At 34.7% G+C, this 23,540-nt stretch overlaps 1 protein-coding gene across 1 annotated transcript in view; it reads right to left on the bottom strand.

The window, feature by feature from the left end:
* Positions 1-23,540, bottom strand: part of GPC6 (glypican 6) — a 1,177,499-nt gene that overhangs the window by 596,184 nt on the left and 557,775 nt on the right. Inside the window, exon 3 of the mRNA XM_049778514.1 lies at positions 13,575-13,966. Coding sequence (XP_049634471.1) covers positions 13,575-13,966 — 392 coding nt within the window. The remainder of the gene's footprint in view (positions 1-13,574; positions 13,967-23,540) is intronic.

Below are 23,540 nucleotides of genomic sequence, written 5' to 3'. Positions count from 1 at the left end.
CCTTTAAGGGACTGTCAAGTACAGATCTCTCAATAAAGTACCTTTATTATTTATTTATGTCAGGGCTCCAGCCTGGGCCCCAAATGCATTCTGCCAAGACCGAAGAGTTCTCCATTCTCCTTATCGCTGAAGGGACTATATGAATAATCAATCACAGGAGTTTAGACTTCCTGGTGTGAACTCCTAAACTTTCTTTGTATTAAAGATGATAATGCATTTAAAACCATATATCTGCACTCTCTTGCCTGTTAGCCATTTGCCACATATGACAGTTAAGCTGATGAAAAATAACCAGGCAAACATGGATTTGTTGTAAATGCAACAGAGATACCCCTGACCTGAAGACTTACTGTAAAAACTGAAAAGTTTTGTGAGCATTTTTTGTGCTAATGACATATTTAAATGGCCATGTTTGGAAGATAGTAGAGTGAGTCAAAGTTATTGTTAAAGTTCATTTTGCCTTTTCTTTATACTTCAGTATGCTAAAAAAATTTTAGTGCATGTTTTTAAATGAAAGTAATTTATTTAAGCACCATGGTTTACAAGCTTATTCAGAATTGGGTTTCCGACATAAAATGCTCACCCCCCTTCACCAGTGCAACTTTCCCACCAACAATGTCCTCCATTTTCCTCCTCCTTCAGATGAAAATTTTAAATATATTTGTGCCTTCCATCATATTTATATTGAACAAATCTGCAACCCACTGGGTCGTTTATGCCAGATTGTTTTCTTGCAAATTAAAGACCTCAGCACTGAAAAAGGCAAGTGAATTGACATGATGGTTGCTTGATCTTCAGGCTCAGGATTCTTATCTATGCTTCTTATCTATGAAGAAGCATCCCTATAGCAGTGGTGTACGCTCAAAATTCAGTGCATCTGTGTAGAATATTTACTGTAGTGTAGGGCATCCAACACAATGTCATCCAACACAGCTTCCAGTCAGAATAGAGAAGTGGAGAGACTGGTTATGATGATGGCATTATGTGAAAGCAAAGGGCACAGTTTCTTGTTTATTCTTACTAAGTTCCATTTTTGCAGGAGTAATGAGACCCAAGTAATTCTTGTTATGATTCTAGTGGAAGAATTCTAGCTTCTGTTTCAAAGGGATGTTCTTGAGGATATTCAATGGGATAATTCTTTCCTAATAGAGCATCAGAAAGAGTAGAGGTGGTTGTTTTTTTTTATTATTATCATCATTATTATTATTTTGCTATTAGCTTTGTCTCATAGTATGGGTAATAGAAAGCTTAAGGAAAAGTTTGCAGATTCACATGCTAGGGGAAACTCAGTCTAGATATATTAAGTACAAAGGTAAACAGGATGCAGTTTGTTTAGTCACTATTTAGCAAAGTTTCTACTGACAAAATCTAAGTTTCCTGTTCTTCTGTCTTAAAACAGCACCCAAGTGACTTCCTTTCAATGGACAGGTACATAAAAAGAATTTTTTATTCTGAGATAAGAGTCAAGTGTAGTCATAGATGGAGATCAATACCGACTTCAGAATAAGGCCAGTTTCAGGACTGATCAGATCTGAGTTAAACTGAACCATGGACACTCCAACTCAAACAAAACTGCCTGAATATTGACTACCAGCATGCTAGAAATACCCCAGAGATTCAAACTAGTGATGGCTTTATTTGAACTTCTTGTATAATTTGAGTGGAAAACAACTGTTCATTGGGTTTGAGAAATTCTCTCCCTCCCCCCACCCCAATGTCTTTTATCCCATTTAGCTATGAATGATTTCTGCCATGTAGAACATAGGTCCAGGGCTGTGATAAATCTTCCAAGAAACAGCAGAAATCTACCTCTTATGTCAGTCACTGGAAAACATTATTTGATTATCTTAAAGGAATTCTGCCAACTCAAACATGTCTGTGGTCCAGAAAAGACTAGAGTCCACCCAGTTTGCCAATTGGAATTGTAATCTGAAAATGAGCCTCGAATTTTGAGCCACTGGGAAGTGTTAAGAATTCCAGAGAATTCTAAAATTATTTTTTTTCCTATTTCCACCTTATGGCTACACCTGTTTGTTTCTCTGTTTTGAAAAACAAAACAAAACTCTGCTTTTTATCCATGTTACTATCAGGAGCAAACATACATCCATCGGTACATGCCAACAATTAAATACATGAAGGCAAGTATAGAAACTCCTGTGTACACTGGCATTGAGAGGACAAAGTGAGCTAAGCAAGCACAGACACATACATGCACCCAGGCACAACACATACATATTTGCACACACAGGCATATATAGACAAAAAATTCAGCGATTTATTTTCTTTAGTAAGAATGTCTAGGACTCTTTGAGAAAGAGGCCCAGATACAGTAAGAATCAAAGAAACTCTTTAAGCTATAAATGAAAATATTTCAAAAGTAAGATTAATTGAGGATGTTTGTTTGAATCAATGTCCAGAGTGCCATGGGTCAATCCTACCTATACTGAGCTCACCATGTTCAGTGGTTCCAGAGTAGGGTCTATGATGTAATACTGCTCAAGACCTGTGAGGCTGGTAATCACTGAGAGACTAGCAGAATCAGGGTCACCATGCTCAGGAGACCTTTAGGGACACATGGGCTGTGCTCTGGGTCTCCGTGACAATACCTGCTGGTATTAAAACTGGGTTGGCTTCATGCAAAGCATATGCTCCTTAATCCTATGTCGCATCCTGTCCCCAAAATTAATTTTTCAAAGATTTGTTAGTGATGTGAAAAGATGATAATACCATTTAAAGGCATTAGAATGCACCATAAAGCTTCCCACATGCTAGACATTTTGTAATATATATAAAAATCATTTTAAATATATGAGAAAAACACAAATGTAGTAGGAAATCGAACTTTGCTAATCAGGTTCAAAATGATATTATTTCCCATTACTTATTATCTACTATTGAGGTCGATCATGAAAAATAAATAAAATTTATTTTTTAGCAACAGTAAAAGTTAAATATCTAGATGTATGGAAAATTAGCTGAATGGTCAGGACATATGCTATGCAGACTTGAATTTCAGGATCGATTGATTCCCTGGTACTGCGTGATCCTCAAAACACACTGGAAACACCAGAGCATTGATCCAGAAGCAGTTATCAGAATCTCCCCAAATAAATAAAGAAAATTAATAGCAGGTGGGCTATTAATCTGAATTTTAACTGTGTTGCTAATTTAAAAGGAAAGAGTTCTTTTGACTTGGATGTTTCATAAGATTATTTCATTCCCCAATCTCTTTGTTTTAAAATCACAAAACAAGGACTGAAACAAAAGTTGAGCAAGATATCTGAGAATAAAAATTAGAATAAAAATATTGCTTTAATGCTACCGATATCAGCACAAATAAAAGTGAATTTCAATTTGTATTCTATCTGCCAACCTAGTCCAAATATCAAGGTATATTTTCCCCTGTTCCAAAATAGATATTTCTGATATTTTATGGAAATAGAGCCATAAATATTTTACATATTTATCCTCTGTCTACAAATTCAGTGGGATATCATAAGGTCTCTCTTTTCAATAAAATACTTTATTGTGAGCACAGTTGAAGTCTCTTTGATTTAGCCTCTAATTTGAATAACCAAACCATAAGAAGAAAGGAAAGAAGACTTTAACAAAGTGTTTGGTTCCCTGCTAGTTTGTACACCACTCAAAACTGCTATATTTCTTATTAAATACTGTCTTTTAATCAAAACCCAGTAAAATCAATGTCCTTATATCTGTATCTATTTTAGTTACAAATTTTAAAAAATCAAAAGCAAACAAAAAATGTTAAACCACTTCTTATTAATGAAGAAATTTCCTCATGAACAGACTCACATCAGTATATACTAATAGTATATATCTAAATGCTATAGCTTTGGGGTATAGCTTTTAGCTGCCTATATAAAATCATACACAAAATGAGCAGAAAAGTTTGCTTTACTTACTTTTTTGATACCATGAACCAGAGGACAAAATTTCCATATAAAATCCTACAATCTGCTGAGTATTAAATATGACAAAGGCATTTTTGACAAGCAATTCATTTCTTCAAGGATGACAATGAATTTTAAAAATCTGTTTATGCCAGACATTTAAGTGTCAACTGTTGTTAGCTTGAAATATCTATTGATTTCAGCTATGGCTTTGCTTACATCTGAATCTTTTGCACCATTATCCTATTACTGTCATCCTGTTTCGTCCATTTCTACTCTAGGCTATCTGGGTCAGACATAAGAAAATGCAGACTTTCCATTATGGAAGCAATGATTACTATTTTCTAGGTATCTGAGATAAATCCATTGTGCTTGGATGGAATATCACTCAACAAGATAAAGAGGTAGCAGGCATTTACATGAAAGCAAATAACCCTTGCTTAAAATCACAGAGATAATAATGGGTAAAATATATGGCATGCCATTATATGTCTGCCATGTTCCAATCAAACATCTGTATGACCTAATACTTGATTTAAAAAAAAAACCATCAATATGTCATACTCTCTACATAAGTGCTACCTCACTATGTCAGCACTATTAAAGTAATATATCTGTCAAGCTTTATTAAAATTCTTTTTGATGTCTATCTTGGCTCATAAACCTCTACAGTGCACTGATATTGCCTCAGGGAATGTCCTTGTAACACTGAATCTCTGAAGATGAGACAATAAAAAAAAAATCCTCCAAACTTTCAAGATCAGTCTTACAGCCTTCTGTCAGTCTATAGAAATTACTCTTGCACATGCAAGTAATTACAGTTCTAGAATTGTTCAACCCTTGTCTCACAGAAACTTCTGATAGCAAAAGAATAAGTATACTCAGAGAAATATACAATAACAAAGATGAGTTGACATTGGGCAAACTGCCAGGTCTTTTTTTATGAGACCATTTCTAAAGACAACATTCTTTGAGTTACAGCAGTCAACTTTTATCTTTGAGCTTAAAAATAATGTTTGCTGTCCCTTATTTTGGCATATTTTATCAATGAGTGTTTCCTATTATTAAAACTATATATCTGGGGCTCGGAGAGATAGCACAGTGGCATTTGCCTTGCAAGCAGCCGATCCAGGACCAAAGGTGGTTGGTTCGAATCCCGGTGTCCCATATGGTCCCCCGTGCCTGCCAGGAGCTATTTCTGAGCAGACAGCCAGGAGTCACCCCTGAGCACCGCCGGGTGTGGCCCAAAAAACAATATATATATGCTGATACCACAAAGATTCTATGGCCCAAATTGACTTCTTAGGATCAGGAAAACAGGAAGTTTGCTGAATAAAATGGGTTTATGAAAGTCTTTTATGATTATAAACATAGAAAAATTATGGGAGGGGGAGATACAGGATCAGGCAGGAAGACACAAAAAGAGATTGAGAACAGTAGAGAGAAAACTCAACATACTAACAGAATCAGTCAACAGAGGTTTATTATTTCCCTGTGCCAGCAAAATACTGCAGAAAGAAATGGCACTCAGTTTGAGACTCTCGAATGCCCTAGATAAGCAACGGTTGGTTGGTTGGTTGGTTGATTGGTTGGTTGGTTGGTTGGTTGGTTGATTGATTTCTCCCAATATAGCAGAAACACATCTTACAGTTCTAAGCATTATGCAGCTCCTACCAGAGATTTATCATCCAAGTTTTGATTCAAGCAGCATTCATGATGGTGACTTGAGTAATATAAAATTATTCAAGGCCTATTGAAATAATTTCTACTCCATCTGATACTTTTTTGGGGGGTATAGAGAGGTATACATTTTTCAGGATTGGACACCAAACTATACACTGTGGACTCTATTTGAGAATGTGAAAGGATTAGGGGAAGAGTTAATTTCTCAATCAGCTTGGGTAGAAGAGGTCAACTATTTGGTGAAGAATAGAAATGGACTTTTAAAGTGATCACTTAAAATGTAGTCCAGGGGCAAGAAAGGTGGCGCAAGGAGTAAAGCGTCTGCCTTGCGCACACTAGACTAGTGTGGACTGCGGTTCAATCCCTAGGCGTCCCATATGGTCCCCCAAGCCAGGAGCTATTTCTGAGTGCATAGCCAGGAGAAACCCCTGAGCACCATTGTGTAGCCCCCAAACAAAAAAATGTAGTCCACATAGATGTTAATTTATTTATAATTATACATAATTAAAATTAACACCATTATAATACAATGATACTTCAATGAAAATCATCAATAAAACAGTGCAATACAATTAATAATACCTCACTGGCCAAAGTCAAAGGTCTATAGCATTTGTGCCCCTTTCATGTCTACAACTCTGCTCTTTGTCTTTTGGGACAGACTTGCTGATGCTCCGGGTTTATTTCTGTGAGCTCCTATTGACTCTGTAAATTTCTATTCTGTACTCATCTGACCTAAGGTGCCTTTTCAAATTTTAGAGCCAAAAGGAAACATCTGCTCACAATTCATATTGCATTCTTTCTAAACCGCCATTTGATTTTATCCCCAGAAAATGTTTCCCCTATTGTCACAGAATTTGCAATCTTTACACTTGTCTTTCTTCTTGATGAACTGTTCTTCAGACACACTGTTATTCATTGTAATAGAACAATGCCTTGCACACAAGGTACTCATCATGCTTGTCTTTAAAACTTACTAAATGATTTTTAGAAAAGGAAGTCCTTTAATTATGTAAGCAAATACCCATATACACAACCAAGTGAAATGGTTTTAGAGGTATACATGCATGGATGGTTTTTATTTAAGGATTTGGATTGTATCTCTAGTCTTATAGTTTGCTACTCATCTCCATATCATTTGTGCCTAGGAACTCCACATCATATATTTTTTCTCTGCACACATCATTTGTTTCAGACCTCTTTGTAACACCCTTCACTATATGAGCTATCTTTGTTATCTGCCCAATGCTCCAACATACAATTATATGGCTCATGCATATATACCTCTAAGTTTCCAAATACCCAAGATCAAAATCAAGTTAGGAACTTTCTTCTGTTTCCAATACATGTATTAAATATCTCCTCCATTATATATTTATGCTGTATGTACATATATGTACACTTGTATATGTACTTACATATTTCTGACTCTTGAAAAATCAGTACTTGCAAGCAGTACTTCCATTTGTTTCTTTTTTTTTTTTTTTTTTTGGTTTTTGGGCCACACCCGGTGATGCTCAGGGGTTACTCCTGGCTATGCACTCAGAAGTCGCTCCTGGCTTGGGGGACCATATGGGACACCGGGGGATCGAACCGTGGTCCATCCAAGGCTAGCGCAGGCAAGGCAGGCACCTTACCTCTAGCGCCACCGCCCGGCCCCTCCATTTGTTTCTTAAATGGAAAATCATACCAGCAATACTTGACATATATAATAATATTCAAAATGGCTCTACTTTTATAAGGATTAAATTGGGACCAAATAAGTGTTAGATTACAGAACCATAGATTCCTTTTTTTTAAATCTTTATTTAAAACCATCAATTCTTAAATAGGAAAGAGAGATTATTTGTTAGATCAAAATATGTGATTCTTCTGAGCTCTGGTACACCTAGATGAGTTAAGAAATCCTTTTACTTCTTTAAACAGGAAAGTCTTCAAAAGAGGGAAAAAGTACTCATTTTAATAACAAAATAATTTAAAAATAAAATATACTACTTCAGGCACAGGCTTTTTAGGAAATAGACCTAAACTGCATGGTCTTCTTTCTAATGAATTAGAAGCAAATAGTTCTCCATTTTTTATTCTCATCTTAAATTATTTTGCAAGATAAGTTAAAATTAATAAGAGTGCTTTAATCATAATAGAATCTCTGTTACTTTTCTAGACTCATCTTTATATTCCCTTATGTGTCTTTGAAGTGTCTTTTTTCATACTTGGATTCATTCACTCTCATGATTTTTTTTTTGTGCCTTTTGTTTGTTGAGCTTGTTTAGGTGCCAGGAATTGAACCAAGAGCTTATCTCCTACAAGCATTTGTGTCACCACTGAGCCACTCTTCTGTGCCATTTTCTAGTGTTCATCATAATATCTGGACTATGGCAAAATTCATCGATTTCAATCAATTTTGCTGATCAGCTATTTTTATTTCCGTGCATCCTAGTTACATCATTTTGCTACTACTTTCATCACAAAATCACTTATTAATTGACTGCAAAGTACTTTCTATTTTAATATAATATCCATATTCTCATCAAAAAAGCAGTATCTATTATTTTTGCTGATTTAAATGTTATAAAAAAGCATAAGCATTACAGATAATTCTCAAAGGTTTACCTATTATTCCTTAAGTTTCTTTCTGAAGTAACTTACACTAACTAATCATCAATTACAGAGAAAAATACACACTTCACAGAAAACTATGGCAAGGTTTTATTCTCGAAGACCTTGCTGCAGACCTTGAATTTCTGGATGACTTCACAAAACTTAACCTCAATCAAAAGATCATCATGAGGGAAAATAAAAAAACAATTCAGAGTATAGCTACAACAGGTAGTCTTAAGTTGAACTTCAATTCTTTCCCTAACAGAAAGAGCCAAATAGAATGCAGCTTCTCTTGGGAACAATGCCCATGATAATTCTGCAGAATGGTTTTCCAGTGTGATCAGAGAACGTTCTGCAGGATAGATTTTAGTGCCTTCATTTCATTAAGTTTGATGATGATATTTGGCCTGATATGCATCAACCACATTTATTGAAGATGTTTGATGTTGTCTAAGCAGAGCTGTTCCCTTAGGAGGATGAGACAGTTATGAGACAGCTCAGACCAGAGCAACAACCTGTGCAGCAAACATATGCAGGTGTTCCTTGGCAAAAAAAAATAGTCTAATCAGACTGGAGATTTAAAGTCAGATTCTTGGAGATTTTTAGGAAAGTCTTGCAATAATAAGGGGAATATATTTTACATGAGCCAGGACACAGTTTTAAAGTCTAGTGCCACATGTCTTTCAATGGAAATTCTCATGGAGACACCATCCACGTGCTTCCACGTAGGATCTTAAAGACTCTGAACACCAAGAAAATGTCCTGGGAATCTTCCTTTGTCACTACAGACCTATGCAGCTTTATAATTTCAGGCATACTAACATTAAACTGCCTAGACTGATTGAATCAATAAATAAATGGGCACCCTGTTAGTATCTGCTTCCACAGCACACTTCCTATGTGTTGATGGAGGCTGAAGAGACTTCAAAGGGTCTGTGGTATCCACAGGGTCATAAGAGGGTAAAGGGCAAAGGTGATTCATAAAGGGATAAGGCAAAAAAAAAAGACAAAAATAAGGTGGATCCCTTCTCTCAAGACCACTAATTTATAAAAATGTTGTGTGTAAGGTCATAAAGTTTGTTGTCTATAAATTCCTCTTAGAGATTAATCTTTGCCTACATGAGCATTTATAGGGCATGGGCAAAGAAAAAAAGAAAAAAAGTTTGTTGTCTATAAATTCCTCTTAGAGATTAATCTTTGCCTACATGAGCATTTATAGGGCATGGGAAAAGAAGAGTTCAGAAATTCCTAAACGGGCCCGGAGAGATAGCTCAGCGGCGTTTACCTTGCAAGCAGCCGATCCAGGACCAAAGGTGGTTGGTTCGAATCCCGGTGTCCCATATGGTCCCCCGTGCCTGCCAGGAGCTATTTCTGAGCAGACAGCCAGGAGTAACCCCTGAGCAATGCCGGGTGTGACCCAAAAAACCAAAAAATAAAAAAAAGAAATTCCTAAACAGTTATTAGTGAATTATAAAGCCTATGGGATCTCAGGGACTTGATGATATTTATAAGGATTAAATTAAAGCTCACAGAAGAACCAGGGCAAGTCTCCCCTCCTTTAATCTCTTCCATTTCAGATAAAATCTGAGACACACACACAAAGCACATGACTTAAGAAACAACATGTGATCAAGAAGTTTAGAAATCCTCTCAGATGAACTCCATCCTACCTATCAGATAGTTACCTATCATATAGTGACCTGTCAGAGGTAACTACCTCTGATATTTGTGCTCATAATTTTTTTCTCCGGAGGCCTATCACATATATTTTTATTCCTAAATAATGCAATGCTTCTCTTTGTTTGCTTATTTATGGGCCACACTCAGCATTGCTCTAAACTGAGGAATTAAGTCTCTGTTGCTTGGAGGTGCTGGGGATTGAACCTAGATACCAGCTGTACTATAACTATATCACTATATATACTCTGATCCTATTTTTGAATTTTTAACTTTACATAACCACTTGTATTCTTTGTCTTATTTTTCCTCTCAAAGTGAATCTTTCAATGATTTACCCACTAGTGTGAGTTTAACAAATTTATTTATTTATATTTTTTTGCTTTAGAGTATTTTCTGGTGTGAGGAGCTCACCATATATACAGATGGGATATTTATGGTATTTCCTTTTTGTATGCTATGATAAACAATCAACTATAAAATTATTTACATATCTACCTACCTTGACACACATGAGACCTTGTTATTTTATTAAAGACATTTAAAATAGAGCAGTTCTATTAGGTGATATTTTATTAGTTCTAAGAAATGTGAATCTTAAAGAATATAGGTATTTTCAAACTGTCATGCAAACTAAAAACATTGATTAACAATTTTATTTGGAAAAGTATGAAATTGGCTGATTCTCTCTAACTTGTCTATACCAAGACTGATAAAAAAAATTCCGAGAGAAGATAAACCTTGTTGACCGTGAACATTCTAGACAACCCAAATCATATCTTAGAAAACAGTTACCTAAAATTTATTTTATAAAGTACAAAGGGTCGAAAAAGGCAATGTGTGTATCTATTGGATGGCAAGGATAGGTTTTAAAAATAATTTTGTTGATGCCTAAGAATTAGCACACCATTTTTCTAGTAAGAAAATTCCTTCTAATGTGTCAAAACATTTGTGTCAAACTGCTGTGTTTTGCCAGAGACGAATTTTACAGTCAAAACAATTAGCAGCAGCCTTCCAAGACTGAAGTAGTCACTCTGGGACTAGGGGGCAATAGAAGACAAGTCATATTCTTCAAACTGTGATGCAGTTTAAACTCCATTGGTGAGCTCCTTTTGGGAATTTCTCTTTCAATTCCTTACATCTTCTACAATCACTTTAGCAATTCTAAATCAATTAACAGGATCAAAGAAAAATAGATTTTTGAAGGGCTTTAACCTCAAAGGTCATTTTGGTGTCTCTTGTTTAATATAGTGTGTCTTTATAATATGTTATATTATCACAAAATAATTCTGTAGTAAGAATCATCAGCACCCAGAAAGTTTTAGTGAATCTACTTCTGGGTATCATTAAATTAAACCATTCATTGGTAAAGCATTTTAATTCTTGATTTATATTCATTATTTAAAGAAAACATGGCTTTTAAAAACAAGAGTATAAACCCATACATATCTTTCTGACTCTATGTTTATCTACCAGAAGCGAGCAACTTACTAATTGAAACCATTAGGGTTAATAAAATTCAAATCAGATAAACCAATCCCTGCATAGACAGACAACATTTCATGATGTTATGCCTACAAGCTATATTGCAAACCTGTAACAAATGTTCTGCTCATTATGAAATCAAGGGAATAAAGATTGGTGGTGTTATACTACCATTTCTCCAATGTCAGGGAAAAAGGGCAGAAAATCATAATCTACCAGAGAACATTGGTCCATGTCAACTTGTACCAGGTTAGAGTTTTATGGACAAAGTTGCAGGCAGAGATAGTAAAGGAACTGGAAAAGAAAGACATATGTTTAGACTGATTCTAATGTTACCCACCTTAAAGAGAGTGATCAAAGACTCTCTTTCAAGTCCTGGCTATTGTGCAAAGAAAATACTCATATTTATATTATACTTATATCAATGGGTCATTTCAGGTCAAAATATAGACACAGAAATTGTATTCACTCTCAGAAAGAATACACATCAATAATCTAAAATGGCCCATATGGTAAACTAAGCTTTGAATTGATTACTTCACATGTATTAAAGTGGCAGAATGCTTCAGTATTCAACCAAAGCAAAGGCTTTAATTAAAGAATATTGGTTTTGGAGCAAAGAAAAACTCAAGTATCCTTAAGTATATAATGTATATTCACAATCCACTTTCATATTTATCTAAAGCTCAGAGTTTCTTCAGATAGATATATTGCCTTTTGTTCTTTTACCTGGCCATTTTATTTCTGGGTAGCAGTTCCTTTGGTATCCAGAATATTACTGCTTTTCAGTGAAATGGAAAAACATCAATCTTAAGTTAAAGTGAAAAGAAAGTATTAGTTTTCAATATCAGACTTATAGTTACCTTATTTTATTAATTTGATACTTTTAAAATTCTTGTGGTTATTATTTTTGAGTCTTCTTCCAAGTAATCCTATCATAAGATCAAGCATTTTTGGTGTGAGTAATTTTTCAAATGTATTGTTGTGAATCTTTAAAATAGTACCAAAGAGAAACATGTTAAAGATATAACCTTTCTGAATGCCAACCGATGATGAGATCAGAGTTAATAAAAATACAAAGAATCATAGCAAAAGAATGCCAAAATTGTTGAAAAACATGTGGTTCTTTCACAGAGACTGCACAAGGAAAGTAGTGTTTGGTAATAACCTTTGTATAAATATGACCTTCTTTGAATAGCTTAATACCTGATTCCTGTTATGTTTTTTTTTTTTTAACCTCTTAATCATCTTTCAGTTTCTATGCTAGACTGACCATAGAAGACAAATCCTGGTTAGAAGAAATGTTAAATGTCAAGAAAATAAGACTTTCTTTAGAAAGTCCTTGTATAAAGATAGCAGTAGAGGAAGACCTTTTGCATTCAAAGTTGAAATAGAATTAGGATAAAACTCAGTGACAAAAACTTGCTTTGTAATTGTCAGACCCTGGGTTTGATACCAGTCAGCATTACTAAAAACAAATTAATAATAAAAAGTTACCCTAAAAATAAAAAAATATATACGAGGCACTAGTAAAATATGTCACAGTGATTTATCTTTCTCATAAATCCTCCAGAAAAGATGGCATGGAATTACAAAGACAACGAAGAACATAGGAATTTTATGTCAGAATCTCTAGTCTGTGTTCATGACTCCTCCCTAATCCAGTTCTACATCTGTTGGGCTGGCAGTTCTCACTCCCTTCATTGTGAAGGGATTTCTTTGGCCTCTTTGCCAAGGGTGATAAAGAAGAAATGCCAGGTGCTGAGATTCTGAATAACTTGTCTCCACTTGCAAGCACCAGGAAGACTGCCACCTGCCAACTTCCTAGAGCCTTATAACCTCTGAATGCATGAGGCTATGAGTTGCATGAGTATATATCAGCCTGAAAACTAATCAGAAATGCCACATGGTCACAGTGACAAGACACCTTTTCCACCACTATTCGTGATAAAAATTTCTCTGCTATGTTGCTGATAAAAGATTGACCTTATGCTCCAAATCACACACATTGACTGGGAATCCTGTCATCTCACATATAAAACATAAGGAAAGAGACCACTCCATAATTAAATTTTTAATGGTAGCTGATTTTTTTTAATGAACAAAGCCTATACTCATTGAAAACTTTCACCTTGGATTATTTATTAGCATGCATTGGGAAAAAAAAACAGAATTAAAGCCAGAAACTACCAAGAAAGATATAAATTTTTTAATTACCTTGGAAACTCGATTTGCAACTTCTCTGCCCACAGTCAGACCCTGGACAAAGGTGCGGGCAGCAATGAAGGCGCGTGTCACCTGGATTTTTAGCTTCCGGGGCACATCTCCAAATGGTTTCAGCTGGTCTGTGTATTTGCTCACGCATTCCAGGTAGTCCTCACTAAAGTGATACTGGGGGTTTATCAGCTGAAACATCCTTTCTAGGAGCCTAGCCCAAAAGTCATTGAGCATCTCTTCCAGATTCACATTGCCCCCCATGTAGTATTTTTTCAGCTCTGCAAAGAGATCCTGAAACACTTCTGAATTCTGCATGTAGAGCATGCCGTAAGTCCGTACAAACATATCATTCAGTGACTTCTCTGCATTCCCCAGGAGCTCTCGGAAAAATTCTGCAAGGATAACAAGAAAGCAGTTATCAGTTAGTAAGAGTAAAAGTCAAAATACATCCTTACAAAATAAAATGGCTGTTCTATTTTATGTGTCTGCTTTTGGAGAAATACCTAGAGGTTGAGGGCTTACTTTTAGCTTTGTATGCCGTATGTGGTGCCAACAATTAAACCCTGCTCTTTAGATCATAAAATGAAAATATTAGTGATTACTTTCCTTCTATCAATCCTTCCTTCCTTTAATCATTTCCTTCCTTTTTATAATCCTTCCCTTTTTTTCCTTTCTACCTTGGAGGCCATCCCCAGCAGCGCTGTGGTGCTTGAGATTGAGTTTAGGTCTTTCTCATGCTAGACAGATAGTCCTATCTAATTATCTCACTGAATCCCTAAGTGGCAACAGCAGAATATATTGTAGGAATATGCTACTAACAAACCAATTATAACATTAATGTAGATGAAAGCTCATATATATCTCTATATGATTTCCATTTGAAAGAAGTCGTCATTAAAATGACAGCTTTGCCATTAATATTCCTCTCAGGAATTTCAATTTTTGTTTTATCTGTTAAATTTAAGAAAACTCTAAGGTTTTATATACTCAAATGAAAACATCTTGCAAAATATTGTCAATAGCATAATAACAAATGTGCTGATATAAACATTTGCTTCAGCCTAGTTATAAATCCATTTTATACTAAATTGAATTGAACTAATTCTATTTAGAAGAGTTCACAAATGAGGCATACACATTAATGTAATAATTTAGACCCTTTGTAGTTGCTATACATAACAATCAATAGTCAATATTGAGAGATTCATGCTGCTATCTAATTCACTATCATAGCTTTAATGAACATAATTTTGAAAACCACAATGAATCAGAAAGCTATGATGTATCTTGTATTATTATAAGTATAATCACTCACATTATAGTATGGATAAACTGACATGCTCTCTGATTAACTAAAGGCTCTTAAGAATGACATGGGACTTAGCATGACCTGAGGCCTTCCTATAGCAATGCTTGAGAGTAACTTGTAATAGAAGATGTGAAAAAATAAAAAAGAAATTTATTTCTGTGTGCACTCTTCATCGCATGAGCCCAAAACAACAGGCTCATTCAAGATAGTTCACATATGTAGGACACCTATCCATTTGCTCAAAGGAGTTTGAGTGGGTCATGTTTGCATTTTGTCACATCTGGACAATATAATTGGTCATGAGAATAATACTTTTAAGTTAATAAATAGAAGTTCACAACCACTAAGTGAAAAAAGATCTCAAAGATCTTTTTTATTTCATGAAGTTCTCAGTCGACGCAAGGACAAAGACAGACTTGGCCCTCCCAAGGCAAAGAATCCTATTAGAAAATATTCTTTCTTTCTTTCTTTCTTTCTTTCTTTCTTTCTTTCTTTCTTTCTTTCTTTCTTTCTTTCTTTCTTTCTTTCTTTCTTTCTTTCTTTCTTTCTTTCTTTCTTTCTTTCTTTCTCTCTCTCTCTCTCTCTCTTTCTTTCTTTCTTTCTTTCTTTCCTATCTATCTATCTATCATCTATCTATCTATCTATCTATCTATCTATCTATCTATCTATCTATCTATCTATCTCCTCTTTCCTAGAACCCATTAAAAAGGAGGACTTTTCTCATATGAATCAAAGAAGAAAAATGAATGGCCCATTCCATGAATTCTTCTCTTTTTTTTCCATGTATTCTTCTTAATTTCTCCTTTATCAGAAGCTGCTTGAAGAAACACTTGATTTCATTACTTTATAATTTTAAATACTATAGTAACCAAGCATTGTCTTCAGAATTAAATAACGGTAATTTTAAAATGTAATATCTATGACTGTTTTGTATTTTTCTTAAAATAAAACCAAAATACCAAAAAAAGAAAAAAGAAAGAGAAAAGAATAAAGAACAGGTTGGATGAAGATCACATCCCTAAATGTTGTAACTCAATGTTGTCTCTGCTCCATTTTGGGGCATACCACCTTATCAGCAAAGTGCATCTCCAAATCACTGTCTCCAACTTTAATATCTTATTATGAAAATACATACATTTGAATATTAAATTCAGAATTCCATTGCTCAAGGACAACACTACAACACAGCAGGTAGGGCATTTGCTTTGCACTTGGTAGAGTAGATTCGATCCCTAGCATCCCATATGAGCCTACTAGAAATAATTTCTGAGTGTAGAGCCAGGAGTAACCCCTGAATGCAGCAGGGTGTGGCCCAAAAACAAAAAATAAAAATATCAATTTCTCTAATGGTACAACTGGAGATATTAAGCAATATTGATAATTCCTGAATAATGTTGTTCAGTATACCAAATATTTGAATTTACCCCAATACTGCACTGTATTATTGCATTTATTATTGTACCCTCTAATAGTCATGCATTCTGAAAAATTTTATTTTTATATCAACTAGGGCAAGTTTCCATCTATTTAAAATGACTAACTATTTAAAGTAAGTTTGCAATATGTAGATTTTATAATCTTACAAAATGGAAAATAATCAAAAAATGTATAAATATTGTTCATCACTTACATTGACCTAAAATTTAAACATTGTTAAATTATAAAGAAAACCAATGTATGAAATTTGCAAAATGCAAATTGTCTAGCCTTACTCTCATAGGATCTGGATGAAAGGTGTTACAGATTACAAAAGAAACTAGAAATGAATGGAAAATCACCAGATTAAAAAATAATATAATGAGAATAGAAAGTAGATTCCAATCATGAGCTCACAGCAGCCCATTCATTTATCTTCTTTTTGAGGTCAATTATTTTGTTGGACTCAGGAATTAAAGTTTAATTTACTGAATGCCAAGGCCTGCCTTCAGGAATGAATAGTTAGTAATCAATAGTGTGGTGTAGGTTTTGTAAAAAGTTAAAAAAAATAATGATAAAAAAAAGTCCCTGTCCTCTAAGCTTTCAAAAGACTTGAGGTATAAATGTTTTCTCTTTAGATAAATAACTTATTTTTCCTTATCTGTATACAATATCTCATAGAGGTTTTTTTTAAATCTCCTAACAAAGGACCTGAAAGGCTTATCACCTTTCAACTGAAGGTTGAAAAAAAGAGTACCACTCACTGTTTCCTCTGCTTTACTCCTTATAGTCCTAAATTCATATTTATAATTGAAAACAAACCACGTTATCATATTATCAATGAACATGCTCAACTAATTATTGTATTATTCGTATCATAAGACTCACTTTTTCCTCCCCAAAAGAGCATCTTATGGAGCGAATCCCGCCTGGAGGTGAAGCCTGAGTGCAGGAGTGCAGGGTAGGAGAGCCTCTAAAAGCTATGTACGTCTTATGGTTAGGTGTGTGATAGAGAGTGAAAAAATATGGTAATTTCCCAAGCATACATGTACATCTATGGCTGTGGTACTCTCTCAAAGTTAGCTGTGAGCTTCACTGGTCCTCAAAAGTCAAGTTATTATTCCTTGTTCAAAATCATGATATGGTTTAGTGAACTCATAGTCACAGTTGATATTTGATACTGAAAGTTGCTAATGTGGCAGACAATTATGACAAATGGAGCTACCTTAGTGAGTGTTGATCTTCCATCTTATGCAAGATAAAATTTTAAGGTACTGAGTCATAACTAATGCCTCCAAGTAGGAGTATCCTTGCTTTCATTATTAGTGTGCCCACACATCTCTGCCTTTTGAAGGTTTGACCTAGAACAAAGGTGCTTATGCTTAAATGAAATTGGTTTTTAAGTCAACTAAAGAAAGTAGAGATTTGGGAGACAGTCATTGGGTGACTCATTTTGCTGCTAAAAGTTTGATGGCCAGGCAACGGGACAGAGACCAAATTAAATTAAATTTTTTTAAAAAATGTAATCTCCATCCAACCTGTTGTTAAATCAAACAGGACAATGCTCAAGTTAGAAAAAAAGCTTTGTCAACACAAATTGTCTTTTGCAAGAGGGAGTTTGGAAGAAAAAATTTAAGAAAAGCTTATGATTATTTTCTTTCTTCCCCAATCACAAAATATACATCAAAGAAGGTTGCTGAGGGCTTGATTCTGCTTCATAGGTGTACAAAAAAACTTCTGCAGCCAGTGTTTGCCTCTGGGAGGATTTTATTCATCTAGAGGGGAGATCTGGATGGAACAGCTGTTTGCTGCAGGGCAGACTGTCTCAAGTGGGAGAACAATCTTGTAGATAAAAACCACCATCCTCCCAGAAGTAGAAAGAAAGCCTGCCTGCTGCTTGGAGAGGCCTCTTCAGGGGAAAAAAATCAACTCCTGAGAGCCAAGAGGTGCCCGGAGGATATCTGAAAATGGCTTCAAAGGAAGCCTCCAAGTGAATGGATCAAAATATCCAATGCACTGGGCCAAAGAGAAGCACCAGAGGAGGAGAAAGCCAGACTAGATGCTTGCTGGGAATTTGCAATTCACCTGTAACAACAAAAGTTTGTTCCAATTGAGCTACAAAAATCTCTTCCAGACAAACATGCAATGATGGGCCCAGCATGGCATCTGGAATAAACATTATGTGTTTTACATTTTATTCATGACCTTGGAGTCTACTTCCATTTAATTGCTACTCTGGATAAACTCCATTGGTCTGAATCTTTGTTTGTATGTTGTTGTTGTTTTCTAAAAGTACACACATGCTACTTGCATTTCTTCATAATACCAGTTTAGCGTGTATAGAAGGGGAAGAAAGGAAGAATTACTCAGAATGCCTGCGTATTCAACTGTCAGCAATTTTCCTTAAATATAAGTTGCATTTTTGAATAAGAAATAGACAGCTAGTTTTCATTCCTTAAAATTATGGGGGTAGAAATTACATAAAATTACTTTCAAAATAATAATTTATTTTCTAAGGGAAAATCAAAATCTGTAATTATTGAAAAACAAAGTTGCTGTAAAGCAAACACTCATTTGTGAGTTATCACTTCTTTATCTCTTAATATATACTTTCTTGTGCTGTGTGTATAGTTACATTTTTGGAGATTAAGTTTAGTAAACTATAGTATTATGATTTACTGATTCAATTCATCTTTGAAATAAATAGAAACCAACCAATATAATTTCAAAGTGAATTAGCAGTACATCTTTCCTGTTTGAGGAATTGTTAAAAACCAATTTTCTTTTTAAGTATACTATATCATACAGAGATTTAAAGTCAATCAATATGGCAAGAGAATATGACGTCATTATTTCCATTGGTTTTTGGTACAAAGATGAGGGAAATAAAGGCATTAAGACTTAAGTCGTCAGAGAAAATAAACTTTTAAAAACGAATAGCAGTGATTTTAAAAATATGGAAAAAAATAACACCTTAAGTGTTATTGAATCTTTATTAGATATCAGACACATGATTAGACACCATTTTCTGGGATCTATATGCTATGCATAAAAATAATATAACAGTGCATTTATGTTGAAGATTAGGAAAATGAGGTTCAGAATTTTAAGTAATTACACTTAGATCCCTGATCAAGCAAACCAGAGGACAAACAAAAATTTTATTGGATAGTACTTGCTAACAATGACTTTTAACATTTTCTGTAGTCAAATTCTCCTATTACCTTAATGGATTTAATTCTTAGGAAATTGAGTAAATTAATTTTAGAGGAAAAGAGTTAAGCCATACCCAAGTGCTGCCAGGAAATAGAACAGGGATGTGTACATGCACAGACAGTGCCTTAAATCCTCTATCATATCTCTGGCTCCCCAAGTTATATTTAAGTATAAGCTGAAAGGTATATTTTAAAGTACAAAAACATGAATGATCATGCTTATTCAATAATGGATAATTTTAAGAAGCATGATTTCCATTTTTTCCTTCTAATATTAATGAACTGATAGAAGAGAACTGAGAATGGCAATTATGATAAGTTTAATCTTTGGTTTAATCTTTCTCAAAGAGCTGGATTCCATCAAATATCACAGAAGAAAAGAGTCAGGGGGCCAGGAAGGTGGCGCTAGAGGTAAGGTGTCTGCCCTACAAGCGCTAGCCAAGGAACGGACCGCGGTTCGATCCCCCGGCGTCCCATATGGTCCCCCCAAACCAGGGGCAATTTCTGAGCACATAACCAGGAGTAACCCCTGAGCGTCAAACAGGTGTGGCCCAAAAACAAAAACAAAAACATAAAAGAACAAAAAAAAAAAAAAAGAAAGAAAAGAGTCAGGGCAAAAAAAAATATTGTTATTGAACAGAACAGTGAAGGGCAAAAAAACTACAGGGAAAATATTTGCCTGAAAACAAGTCTCATTAAATGATATCTAACATGTAAATATCATTCAATAATGTGCTTTATACATATGTATTTTTATTTTGTTTATATGCATATGCACATAGATGACTAGAAACATTAAAAGACTTAAATGCTTGAGCAAACTCTACCCAACAAACACAAAAAATCCAATAATGTCAAAGAAGTAGAAGATACAAAAAAAAAAAAAGTATGTGGTTAAAATGCCAGTTAGTAACCAGTCCATTACAAGGAAATTGTCTCAATTCTTTCTATTACAGGGTCACTATAATAAAAACAATGGTGTAATGGTGAAGATATATGAATTCAACAAAAGGTGTGACACTTTAAGAATTTTCATTGGTAGATAACCATGTTGCTTAAATTATACTTTTAGAAACAAAAAAAATCAATTTGTTAAAATTCACCAGTTTTCATTATCCTTTACTAAGCTTTGTACTTAAAAGCCACATAAATTGCATAAGCATTAAATCTCCCTCTAATATAAAAAAGATAATTTAATGTCTGTCATTTCTAAGTGGTAGAATAAAAAGTCTTCCCCACCACTATGGTATTTTACCTTATATGTCTACATTTTTTCCTGACAATACTGCCACCCATTTAGCTCTTTATACTTTCTTGTAATTTAATCACTTAAATTATCTAGAGGACTTAGGTGCTTAGGTGACTTCAGGGATTTTAGTGTAAATTTAATTATTTTTTTGGTATTTTGGGCCACACCGTTTGATGTTCAGGGGTTACTCCTGGCTAAGCACTCAGAAATTGCCCCTGGCTTGGGGGGGGACCATAGGGGGCGCTGGGGGATTGAACCGTGGTCCTTCCTTGGCTAGCGCTTGCAAGGCAGACACCTTACCTCTAGTGCCACCTCAGCAGCCCCGTAAATTTAATTCTTAATATTTTCTAGATAGTGGTCAAATGAGTTCTTGGACTCAGAAGGAGAAAATCCTATACTAAACCTGGAAAATACAATGTTTAGTAATGGTAACTGGGAATGAACACTCTGGAGAAATACTGGGTGCTGAAATGATGTGAGAGAGAGAGAGAGCATGAGAGAAAGAATGAGAGAGAGAGAGAGGATGAGAGAGAGAGAGAGAAGAAAAATGTCAATCACAGAGGCAGGCAGTGAAGAGGGCAGGAGAAGGGTGGGAGGGAAACTGGGGACATTGGAAATGTGTGTTGGAGAAGGGTGTTCAAAATTGACTAAAATTTTTAACAACTGTGTATCTCATGGTGATTAAATTAAGTAATCTATAAAAGTACATTTTATTGAGTTTAGTAATGAAAATGGGTTTTATATATGTAAACTTTATCTTTGTTATAACAAAACTACAAAAAATTAATATACTTAAGGTAATAAGACGTAAAATCATTTATTATTGTTTTATATAACTCAAAAGAATATGTCGCCCTTTACCAATCTGTGAAAATTATATAAACATTATGACAATATCAGCTAATATCAGCTAATAATAAAATACTATAATACATAATACTAAATAGTTCAACATATTAATTCAAAAGAATATTTTTATTCCACTGCCTCCACAGTGTGTTGGAAATTATAAATTAGACTTAAGTAGATAAATAAATTAGACTTAAGTAGATAAATAAAATACTATAATACATAATACAAAATAGTTCAACATATTAATTCAAAAGAATATTTTTATTCCACTGCCTCCACAGTGTGTTGGAAATTATAAATTAGACTTAAGTAGAAGCATACAACATGTGGGGAATACTATTAACCAATAACTCAAGAAATCTGAAGATATAATGTGTTTTTAAATATATTATTCAGCTCAAATATATAACACTGCTTTATTTTATTCAATGTATCTAAGAAAGTCATTTAGACTTTTCCACGAAGAAACTTTTAATGAAAAGTCATCCATTTACACATGAATGTTCATTTTAAATTATCAATAACTCCTAACAATGTCCTTGATATGAATAACGTTAAAGCAAAGTAAGCCAAAAAGACATAATTCTTGGAAAATGTTCAGAATCAGGTTTGGAATTTAGCTACAAAAAAGGTAAGTTTCCTGGAAAGTCGCAATATGAAATCACTAAACCTAGGGTGATTGGAAGTTTCTAGAAACGGAACTTGAATTCTCACTTGATCACATTCAACCTTTTTGATACTTAGTGATCTTTGACACATTATTTTTGATGAATGTTTTATTTCTTAGTGCCTTATTTCTCCTGGAGATCATTTTAAAGATAAAGTAGCAAGCTTACTTATGGTCCAAAGGTGGTAGTGGTAAACTACTCATAAAGGCAAAGAGGAATTTAGACTGAGGTTTTCTCACAGTTGTTGCCCCTAGCAAATGACTTGGTCTGTGTCTACAGCATAAAGTTCTAGCTCACCCTAATTACTGCACATAAGGTTCAAGGCTGGGAAATTCTTGGACTTCACACTGCAATTCTATAGTTCAGAGAGAAATGACTCAGCACCCATTTTTCATTAGAAAGTGACATCGCAGGGCCAGAGAGATAGCACAGTGGGTAGGGCGTTGGTCTTGCACACAGCCAACCCAGGACAGATGGTGGCTAGAATCCCGGCATCCCATATGGTCTCCGGAGCCAACCAAAGCAGAGTCAGGAGTAACCCCTGAGTGCCGCCTAATGTGACCCAAAAAATAAAAATAGAAATACACAAATAAATAAATAAATAAATAAATAAATAAATAAACCTTGCCTTCTTTTTAAAAATTTAAAATAAAAAGTGACATTGCCCACATTGTGGGCTGTCTTTCTGCCTTTCTAGAGCCAATTAAAACATTTCAACTTGTTTTCTTCCAAAGTTGAAAATATTGTTTGGCAAGTTGAGTTTTTACGTGATTGTGCTCATAAGGAACTCGGTTCCTAATCATGCACTTTTCATGCATAAATTTGTTGGGCCCTGTAATGAAAAGTCTATAATGGGGCCCCAGTGGACTGGGAAGAAGAAATACTGGTACTTAAATGGTGGCTATGGTGTGTTGACAAACACTCTAAAAAACACATGCATGGGGATCAGAGTAGTAACACAGCAGATAGAGCATTTGCCTTACATATTGAACCATGGAGGCTCAATTCTTGGCATTTCCTATGAACCTCTCATTCTGCTAGGAATAATTTCTGAATGCAGTCAGGACCTCTGAGAATCTTCCAAGTGTGCCCACCCCCAAAAATTCAACCCCCTAAACAAAACATAAATACATATATAGTCGTGTATACTAAAGTTACATTCATTAAAGTAATTTTTTCTCATTCTAAACCCCCAAGGGTGAACTCTGGAATGTACAACCAAAGTCAGTTTGTAGGAAAAAAAGTCAGAAATGTGTG

The sequence above is a fragment of the Suncus etruscus genome, chromosome 8, assembly GCF_024139225.1.
Source record: "Suncus etruscus isolate mSunEtr1 chromosome 8, mSunEtr1.pri.cur, whole genome shotgun sequence".
Taxonomy (NCBI): domain Eukaryota; kingdom Metazoa; phylum Chordata; class Mammalia; order Eulipotyphla; family Soricidae; genus Suncus; species Suncus etruscus.
This window is presented reverse-complemented; position numbering and strand designations above follow the sequence as displayed.